At 38.0% G+C, this 10949-nt stretch overlaps 3 protein-coding genes across 3 annotated transcripts; 1 reads left to right on the top strand and 2 right to left on the bottom strand. All coding sequences in view use genetic code 12, as the record gives it.

Annotated features, from left to right (window-relative positions):
• Window positions 1-282: 282 nt before the first annotated feature.
• PVL30_005077 (uncharacterized protein) lies at window positions 283-1962 on the bottom strand (the record flags this gene model as incomplete). The annotated part of the gene is made up of 1 exon (XM_001523272.1): window positions 283-1962. The coding sequence occupies one exon, from the start codon at window positions 1960-1962 to the stop codon at window positions 283-285; it is 1680 nt and encodes a 559-aa protein (XP_001523322.1).
• Window positions 1963-4202: 2240 nt separating this feature from the next.
• GPH1 (Non-essential glycogen phosphorylase) lies at window positions 4203-6905 on the bottom strand (the record flags this gene model as incomplete). The annotated part of the gene is made up of 1 exon (XM_001523270.2): window positions 4203-6905. One exon carries the CDS (start codon window positions 6903-6905, stop codon window positions 4203-4205), a length of 2703 nt encoding a protein of 900 aa, XP_001523320.2.
• A 2046-nt stretch (window positions 6906-8951) lies between these two features.
• On the top strand, window positions 8952-10376 carry PVL30_005075 (uncharacterized protein; the record flags this gene model as incomplete). Its single annotated transcript, XM_001523269.2, has 1 exon — window positions 8952-10376. One exon carries the CDS (start codon window positions 8952-8954, stop codon window positions 10374-10376), a length of 1425 nt encoding a protein of 474 aa, XP_001523319.2.
• Window positions 10377-10949: the final 573 nt, after the last annotated feature.

Below are 10949 nucleotides of genomic sequence, written 5' to 3'. Positions count from 1 at the left end.
GAAATAAAATTGGAGAACAGAACAGAACAGAACAGAACAGAACAAAATAGGATAGAACAGAACAGCACCGATAAATGATAAGGGAACAAACGGAATGACTATAACGCACCCAAAATTCAAATACATATGCATATTCTCTTTTCTCTTTTTCTCTTTTTCTCTTTTTTGCAGTCAAGTATGTTATTTTACAACAGAATTATCCTACAATTACAAAACATATCTTAATAAATGTGTACTTTTAGTCATAGTATAGAATCTAAAGTACGGCTATTTAAAACTGCATTACTCAAGCATGCTATTAACCTCATCAAGATGCTCGACTTCTGGCTTTTCAAAATCTTTTTCATCTGTTTTGTGGTCTCTTTTTGGTGTGTTTTTCTCTATTTTCACAACCTCCCAAGGTCTATAGACGGGGCACTTGTTGAAGATGTAATCCATTTCTTCCAAGGTTCTTCCAGACGTTTCAACGTAAAAGAAGTAAACAACCACTGCCATAAGCGCATTGATACAAGCAAAAACACAATATGTATAGTAATCGATATTGGCAAACATCACGGGCGTCACCATAACCACCAAGAAGTTGAACGCCCAGTTACTTGCGGTACTAAGACCCGCTGTGGCAGCACGTAACTGTAGAGACGAAATCTCTGGAGGGTATAGCCATGTTCCACCAAGGTAAGTCATGCCAAAGATAGAGTTGAACACAAACAAGAAGACGGCGGCGGCGATACCCGCACCCGAATTATCGCGACCTTCATCGCCTAGTTTCTTTGCTTGCCAGCCTGAGATTGTTAGCACCATCATTGTTAAGGCTTGACCAATTGCACCCAAAAACAATAATCTTCTTCTTCCAACCCTTTCAATGAGTAGGATTCCAAATAGTGAGGCAAGAAAGTATTCAGTACCATTGCATGCTGCCAAGATTCTTGCGTTGAAAGCCGACATACCAATGTAGTTTTCAAAAATTGTACCAGCATAGTAGGTGATTAAATTGATACCTGAAATCTGTTGCATGATTTGTGACCAGCAAGCCAAACTTAATCTGTGGAAGTTTCTTGTTGGTCCTTGCTTGAACAATTCCGAAACTTTGAACCCCGAAGCTGCAGAAGCCTCGAGTTCTAGTGAGCTCTTAATTTCTGTCAATTGTTCTGTGATTTTTTCGTGTGATGCAGGTAAGCCGTAGATTGCACTAAACACAACTCTAGCCTCTTGCACTCTTCCCTTTGACATCAACCATCTAGGACTTTCTGGTAATTTGAAACAGACTGGCATCAACAAGATGGGAAAAACAACTTGTAAAACAACGGGGATTCTCCAAGAGATACCTTTTGAGTCTTCACTGGCTCGATTGATGAAGTAGAAGCCAAAATCAATCCAGTAAGAGATGGCAATACCCAATGTAATTAAACTTCCTTGCATCATGATTAATTTACCTCTGGAACGTGCCCGACTCAATTCCGATTGCCATACTGGAACTGTTGCAGTTAAGTAACCTGTTCCAAACCCTGTGATGACTCTAGCCACAGCCAAATGTGGGACGGTGAATGCAGTTGCTTGCAATACAGCACCAATAAGAACAATGATGCACCCAAGAAACATACATTTTAACCTTCCTAATTTATCACCGAGGTACACGGTAGACAAGGCACTTGTCAAACATCCTAGTTCATAAACTGCGATAACTGCCCCTTGCAATGTACTATTCACCGAGGCTTTGATCTGCGGAAACTGATTTTCAAAAGATGGCAAGCTTAGCAAACTTCCATAAACACCTTGGTCATACCCAAATAGCAAAAACCCAACACCGGCAAAAGTGGCGATTGCATAGTTTAGTTTGGGGCCAGACATGCCTAAAAACGAATATTCTTTATCAACATCTAATTCAATTTGCTGCTCTACTTTTGCGAGCGATGAGTGTGAGCTTTCGCTCTCGGAGATTTCAATCTTAGCTTCTGAAGACATGCTAGTTAAAGACAATGATTGTTTGTACGGAGCTTGATTGTCGAAACAAAACCTTCCAAGGTATATAAATACGAAAGGGAAAAAAAATGATCAGAAATGACTCCTATTTATATTAAACGATAGTACTCGATATTCCTCCTCAAAAAAGGCTCTGCAGAGCTCCACAGGACTCCACCCAGGTATAAAATTGGAACCATCAAACACATCAAAATGTGGGGGATAAAAGTCATGCAACTTCCGAGAACAACAACAACAACAATAATAATACTAACAATAATACTAACAATAATACTAACAATAATACTAACAATAATACTAACAATAATACTAACAATAATATTACAAAGATTTGTACAAGCAATAAGAACAATAGCAACACCAACACCAACATCAAGAACAATTATTGCAATGAATCCAACTTTGGGTAATAACCTCGTTCGAAACAAACGTCACAATCCTCGCACAGAGTAATTGTTTTGCCGTATCTGATGCATTCTATTGTTCGCGTGTTGATAATCTCACAAAGAAAAACAAACATCCAACAAAGAGAAAAATATTACCCATTTGTTTTTTAAGTCATGATGCATGGACCTACGGTGGGGAAAGCAACTAGAAGAAAGAAAGAAAAGTTTTTGCCATGACAAGGTTCCGAAATGACAAGTATAGGAATGCCTGAAAAATGAAATGGAGTATAGAAGAAAAGAAAAAAATTAAAGCAGAAAAGAACAGAAGAAGAAACTAAAATGTGGGAAAAGAATTACCCTCGATAAAGTGTCTTTCTTTTTGACTATATGCGGCCATTGTATTAGTAGAATATATTCCAGAATCAGAATTGTAGATACAAAGGTGTGTGTGTGGGGGTGGTGGGGGGGGGGGGGGGGGGAATGGCAGGGAGGAATGACTATCATGAGTAAGAAAGTGAAACACAGTTTACATATTTGTGTTTGATGCTGCATATTGCCTCGCATTTCCCAATATTGAGATGTTTTCCATCAAAATTTCATTCTGTACTTGTTGACGTGCTGCTTAAAGCAAATTTAGATATTAAGTAATACATTATTGTTTAAGCTTGATGAACAAAGATGTTCCAAGATGGGAGAAACAGAATGGGCAAGAGCAATTCTTCAATATACTGAGAACCCAAACAATACTATTATGATATCGTTTTTGATACAATAGTTCACAACTAGCAAATGGATTAATTTACTTTTGATAAAAGGGAAATATGTATCTACAAAAATAAAAAAGAATTATATAATTTTTTCCGATTCCGAAGAATACTACTTAAGATAATCCTTTCGTTTCCGTTCCCCCTCCCCCACTGGAAAAATACAAGAATATATTTCAACAAGGAAGCAAGAAATTTTTGAATTACGTCATAACCAGACAATAATTTCTATATATTTTTTTGTACTCTTTTATTTCTTCCGTAAGTGTGAATTTTTATTTCCATTTTTTAAAAAAGGTTTTGTTTTGGAGCGCTCGTTTTCTTGCTATGCTCAACCCCCCCCCCCCCCCCCTTCCCCACTCAATTTTCTTCTCCGGGACACATACTTACACACACACACACACACACACACACACACACACACACACACACACACATTTCTTGCTTACTGCTACTTAGAATTTGACACAAATGTTTAAATGTGGGATGACTTTCGGAAAAGTTTAATGGGTAGATTAGTATTTGAAAACACGAAAAAAATGAAAAAAAATGAAAAGAAAAGAACTCTTCTAAAATGATCAAATGCAATGAATTTCGAAGAATATCCGTTAGTAATCTAATTATCACCACTTTTTTCGTTTCTTTTTACTAAAAAAGAAACAAACATTGTAAAAAATAAAAAAATAAAAAAAAAATCTTTGGTTGAAAAAAATACCGTTTACAAAAGAACCAAAAAAACATCCATGTTTTATTATGATAAAGAATGTTATTCTTTCTGTATAACCTCAACACGAGCAACCAACTAGTACGGGACATTACAGTAAATGTTTTTAATCTAAAAAAGACCAAACACTCTATCTATTACTATACATATAAATACGTAGACACACACATAAATACATATGTACATACCCATGTCCTGGTGTGTTTATGTATAATTTGCATTCTTTGTTTCAAGTTCAAGTTCAAGTTCAAGTTCAAGTTCAAGTTCAAGTTCAAGTTCAAACACAAACCCAAACACAAACACAAACAAAAAATTTAAAATGCAAGCATGCGCTTACAACTACCAAAACTAAATATTTGATGGCTCGACGTTCCATATATCCTCGGCATATTCATCAATGCAACGATCACTACTAAAGAAACCCATATTGGCAGTGCTCCAAACACTTTTACGCACCCATCTCTTCAAGTGGTCCTTGTCGTCTGCGTCACCACCATGGTGGCCAAACACTTTTTCCAATTTCTTGTGTGCATCAAGGAACAAATCAAAATCGTCCGAGACCAAATAATGATCTCCATGATCCCTAATGCTCTCTATTAATGTTTTAAACTCATCGGGATTACCAAATTGACCCAGTTGGATTGCGTCAAAAACACGCTGAAGCGTTCTGGGGATGTGAACACCCTCGACAAAATGCTTGTGCCTGATATCTTCGACTGACTCTGCAAGGTTACCAAAGAGGAATATATTATCCTCACCAATCTCACGAGTGATTTCAACATTAGCCCCATCAACTGTGCCAATAATTAAACCACCATTTAGAGCAAACTTCATGTTGGAAGTACCCGAAGCCTCTGTTCCCGCAGTAGAGATATGGTTTGACAAATCGGAGCCAGGACAAATGATTTCAGCCTTGGACACATTGTAGTCGGGAATAAACACAACTTTAAGAAGATTATCAATGCTTGTATCGTTATTAACAACTTCACCAACCTTATTGATCAAATGTATAATGGTCTTGGCCATGTAGTAACCTGGGGCTGCCTTGCCTCCAAAGATTGACGCTTTCGAGATGTAATATTTTTCTTTAATTTCATCAATGGAAACACCCTTGGATTGAAGCTCTTTAATGTGCAAGTATCTATAGATCACGGCAAATATATTCATTTGTTGTCTCTTGTACTCGTGTATTCTCTTTACTTGAACATCAAAGAGTACAGTTGGGTCAACTTCAACGCCGGTCTCTTCCTTGATTAATAACGCCAATCTGCGCTTATTGTCAAATTTGATAGCGTCCCATTCCTTGAGGAACTTCTCGTCGTCAATGAAGCGTTCCAAATCTTTCAATCTTCCCAAGTTGGTCAAGTACTCATAGTTTGGGTCATTCAATTTTTTAGCAATCAATGCAGCCAACTTGGGGTTAGCTTGTCTCAACCAACGCCTTGGTGTAATACCATTGGTCACGTTGGTAAACTTATCGGGACCAAACACCTTGACAAAGTCCTTGAAAATAGTAGTCTTTATAAGCTCAGAGTGCAACTCAGCAACTCCATTCACCTTGTGTGACCCCACAATTGCCAAATATGCCATACGCACCGACTTGGGGTTTCCCTCTTCGATGATTGATACTTTGCTTTGCAAGTCACGTTGATCTGGAAAGTTTTTTTCCACCTGCTTGAGAAAAAAGTAATTTATATCGTAAATGATTTCCAAGTGTCTTGGTAATAATCTTCCCACTAAGCCCACAGGCCATTTCTCCAATGCTTCAACCATAACGGTGTGATTGGTGTACGCAAAAACCTTAGTCACTATGGACCATGCTTCATCCCAATCGAGACCCTCCAAATCAACCAAGATTCTTTGCAACTCAACAATGGCCAATGTGGGGTGTGTATCATTCAACTGGATGGCAATTTGTTCGGGAAACTTTTGCCAGTTCAGATGATGGTTTTTTTTGAAGCGTCGCACGATATCGTGTAGAGATGCTGCAACCCAAAAGTATTGTTGCTTCAATCTCAATTCCTTGCCCTCTTCAAAATTGTCATTTGGGTACAACACAGCGGTAATAGATTCCGCCTTTTGTTGCGAGGCAACCGACAGTTGGTAGTCGCCAGCATTGAATTTTGTAAAGTCAAATTCATTTGTTGGCTTGGCATTCCATAATCTCAAATTGTTGGTGTTGTTGGTGTTGTATCCAGGAATGGGGAAATCAGCAGCAACAGCCAAGACCCGCTCACCACCGCTCCAGTTTTTGGAAATTTTACCAGTGTTTGGGTCACTTTCCTCGTAAACATAACCGTAAAAGTCCACGGGGATTTGAATCTCGTGTCTGTCTAATACCCATGGGTTTGTGTATTTCAACCAATAGTCTGGTGTTTCAATTTGGTAACCATCGATAATTTTTTGCTTAAAGATACCATATTGGTAGTTCAAGCCATAGCCCCAACCAGAGTAGTTTTTTGAGGAAAGGGAGTCAACAAAACATGCTGCCAATCTACCCAAGCCACCATTACCCAATGCGGCATCTGGTTCTTGGTTCAAGACATCTTCCAAGTTGAAACCCAACTCGTTTAGTGAGTTTCTTGTATTCTTCTCGCATTTCAAGTTTATCAATGCATTGTCCATGGCTCTGCCCATAAGAAATTCCAACGACAAGTAGTAAACTCTTTTCCCATCCTGGATGGTTTGCCTTTGTTGAGTGTTTGCCCAATCAATGATCAATGCGTCTCTCACTGTTTTTGCAGCAGCTTGGTAAGCAGCCAAATCGTCACAATTGTACATTGATCGTCCTAGGTTTGTTTCAACGTGTCTGACAAACTCTTCTTCAAACTTCTGTGGGTTATCCACAATATTGTGGATATTTGGTTCATGGTTGGCACCTCTGGATTTCTTCTCTAACAAATCCAATTGAGAGTATTTGAACCAAATGTGTTTAGCTGACTCTGGGATTGCTGCATCTAGTGCAATGATCTGATTTGGTGTAAATCCAGTGTTTGTTCTTTTCAACTTTGGCTGAGGTAATGTTGAGGGGGTGAGGTAGTCCTTTGACATTGTGGATTAGATTATCGGTCACGGTATGTAGTGGGTAAAGGAGGAGGTGGAGGAGCAGAAAGAAAGAAAGAGAGATAGATAGGTAGATAGATAGATAGATAGGGAACGACCGTGTAGAAGTAAAGAAAAACCACGGAAGAGGCTGTTGATTGGAGGAAAAGTTAAATAATTCACAAATAAACTAAGAAACAGAATAAACGAAAAGAAGAATAGGGAAAAGAAAAAAGAAGAAAAAAATGGATGGAAAGAAAACTCAAGTAAGAATTGAAGGAAATGTGGGAATCTGCATGGTATTATATATACGTTTTATTGTGTATAGGGGAGAAGCGGGAGGGGAGGGGTTTTTTAGAAAGTTGTTGAGAATTAAAGTACGCTTAGCAAGTTGCAAGATTAGAAAATTAAGGGGGGGTGGAAAGAGAGAGGAGGGAGAAAGGATAAAGGATAAAGGATAAAGGATAATACAATACAAAAAATGAAAGTGTGTGAGAAAATTAAATAGAAAAAAAAAAAAAAAAAAGAGAGAGGGTGTGTTTTTGTGTGTGCATTTTGTTCATGGATTATTATGGTACGATTTTGAGAATATTTTTTTTTTTTAGTACTTTGCGCATTATACCACGATTGGAGGTTGTTCACTGGTACCTTCGTCTCACTTCTCCCTTCTCAGCTCTCAGTTTTGTCGCCCTAGCCTCTTTTTTCCCCTCCCCCCCCCCCCCACCTCCTCTGCCTACACACTCACACACTCACACATTCACATAGCCTTTCAACACACCTTAATATTCCATTAGCAATAATTAAAAACAGACGGAGCTTATATTGGTTCAAATCTACCACCAAAACGCATACAGAGGAAGAGAAAGAAAGAGAGATGGTGAGTATATATATATATATGTGTGTGGGGGGGTTTGTGTGTGTGTTTGTCATCTAATTAATATAAGCAGCTGCCTATTTCCATACTGCACTGGGTATGTCGGCGTTGGTCTTGGATTGCTAATTATTATACTGTACAATTCTATTGTATCGAGAAAAGAAAAACACCCGATTCCTCCTTTTATTTTTTTTTCAAAAAATTATCTCAGAGAATAAACAATAGTAGAGCAAATAGAGTATATTATACCAATATTGAGCTAAATGAGTAGAAACATCATATTTGTAGGACTCAATCAACAGCAGAGTTCACAACAGCAAACTTTACATGTTTGTATCTCTTGCTTGCCCTCCCCCCCTCCCCTTCCCCTTCCCTTCCGAGGGCCCAAAAAGATGACCTTAAACCTGCGCATTAGATCATAGTTCATTTGCTAGCATTTATTCGTCGGTAAAACTCAAGCTCTTTCGTTTTTTCCTTTCCTTTTTTTTTATTTCCTACTTTCTTCTCTATCTTTTTCAAATATTTTCGTTTCAAAATTCCACAAAAATTTCAATTTCCAAAAGACAGTTTGTAGTGAAAACTTTTTTTTTTTTTCAAAAACAGAATTACAATTACTTGGCTTATCGTACACGACATTATTGACCTTGATATTTGGCTAGCTTGTAACACAAACCTTTTCGAGTTTTTGCAAAAATAAACCATAGAGAAGCATTAAATTCTGACGAGGAGCAATAGTCGTGTTCTTGAGATTAAGCTATTTTTTTTCTGTTTTCTTTTCTTTCCTTAATATTTTGAAAAAGCTAAAGAAAAAGAGGAAACTGGTCAAACTTTCTCACATTTTTTTGTTTGTCTATGAGGCACGTGATGTGTACTTGATAACATTTGTAGTTGGTAGTGTTCTAATTGTTTTTCTTCCAGTGGGTGCTTCACCACCTACGCGCAATTTTTCAATACCAAGATGTATATATATATTTTTTTTCATAACAAGTTTGATAAACACTTTTCTACTTCCTTATAAATTTAAAAACATATACCTACATACCTACATACCTACATACCTACATACCTCCACATATATATATACATATATGTATTAATCCTTGTTTACATTTTATCTTTTTTCTTTTCCTTAGTTTTTTTTTTTTGAATTAATAATTATTTTTTATTTTTTATTGTCTTAGATGCCAGAGCAGTACGAACCTGGAAAGATAGTGCTCGCCAAAGTCAAAGGGTATCCAGCATGGCCGGCAATGGTACTTGATGAAGTTTTACTTCCTTCGAATATTTTGCAGAAAAAGCCAATAAGTCGAACCAAACAACAGAAACAACAGAAACAACAAAAACAACAGAAAGATGACTTACCGCAGCCTCCGCTACTGGTGCAATCGGCAAAAAGTAAGGCCACAAACACAATTCTACCGATCAAATTTTTTAGTGATGACACTTATATCTGGATCAATAGTCACGACTTGAAACCTCTTTCAGAGGAGGATATAACTACATATCTTGCAACCAGCTCAACAAAGAAAAGAAGGGACAATACACTTGAACGCGCATACCAATTGGCTTTGGACCCCTTGGAGATGCTGATATTCATCAAGTATGGCTCAAATGGTGAACCAGACCACATTGAAGAAGAAGAAGAAGAAGAGCACGAGAGCGAGGACGGGGACGATGACGAGAAAAAAGGGAACGTTAATGATGACTTGAGTACCGCACTGGACTCCACAGTTGATGTTCATGCACCACCCAAAAAGAAAGCCAAGTTGAACAATACAAGCAAGAAATCTATGAACAATGCCAGAGAAAAGATTCCAAAAAAGGCTGTAAAAAAAGTATCCTCTAAAGCAACAAGCAAAACAGGTGCGAGACGAGTTAAACAAGATACAGCAGCTGAGCGTAAAAAAGAAGTCGAGAAACAGGCTACGACCGAATACGATACCGATTGGGGACTTGATGATTTTAACAAATACGATGAAGAAGAAGGGAACTATATATATGACTTTGAGGACCAACAACAGGCGATTATGCTGAAAGTTGCTAGTGCTACAGGAATGCGCGAAAATCATGAACAGAGCTTGCAGAAATTGCAAAAATGGGAAGATGTGATTGTGGGTGGATTGATTGCCATGAATTCAGCTGATAATGTACTGGGTTCTGAAGAGTTGGACAAGGCACTAACACAGTTTCAAAGCTCATGGAAAACCATTCCACGTGTCTTGATCAACAAGAGTAAGCTACTCAGGGTGCTAATCTTGAACCAGAGAACACCTGACTTTGTAGATGATAATTACTTGGGCGAAGATGCGCAAAAAGCCAGAAGTCTACAGGAGAAGAAAAAATACCGCGAAAGAATCCGTGTGTTGTTGAGTAAATTGGGACTCGAAGTGAGGCAAAATACACGAACCGAACTTGACCTGAAACAATCGGTCGAGAGCGGTGAGTCAAAACTGGCCACCCCGGAGATAGAGTCTGTGAAGCAGGAAAGTATCGAGCCTGTGGCAGCTGCAGCGGCTGGTGACGCAGCTATGGTGGAGATCACTAGCGCAAATGACATAAAAGAAGAAGCGTATAAGCCATCACCATTGAGCATTGAAATTGGCTAGCATTAAAGTTGGGATTCAGGAATAAATAGTTTTCATACAAGAGATCAATCTTAAACAGTAACATTTATATACTATTGTTGTTTTATTTAGCAAACATCTCCATGAATTAAAGAAATAGGTTGTGCTGGGTGGAAGGGGAAAAAGTCCTTTAAAAAAAATAATAATTTGTACAGAATGAAATACGGCTAACAATCTGTAAGTATATACATTCTTTGAAGTAATTACATTTTCACTTCTCTCGGCGCTCCACATGTGCTTCTTTTTGACAATGCCCACTACCCACACGTGACCTAACGCGTTTTTTTTAAGTACCTCCATACCTCAATAGTCCACTTTTTAGTGTTTCCCAAAATTCACATCCCCCTCGCACGATTTCAGTTTTCTTTGCCTCCTCCCTTAATGAAGAAAAATAAATATAAAGATAATTTTTTTTTTCCAACAAAATACTCAAATAGGAAACCACCACATCTATTCCCCAATTTGATCATTGATAGTATTAATAGTAGCAGCAGTACAATCAGAATCAGCATCAGAAACCGGAATAAAGATAGACACAGACACAGATACAGACAC

Source organism: Lodderomyces elongisporus, chromosome 7 (genome assembly GCF_030384665.1).
Source record: "Lodderomyces elongisporus chromosome 7, complete sequence".
In the NCBI taxonomy this organism is placed as follows: Eukaryota; Fungi; Ascomycota; class Pichiomycetes; order Serinales; family Debaryomycetaceae; genus Lodderomyces; species Lodderomyces elongisporus.
The sequence above is the reverse complement of the archived record's forward strand: the minus strand, read 5'-3'. Positions and strand labels throughout refer to the sequence as shown.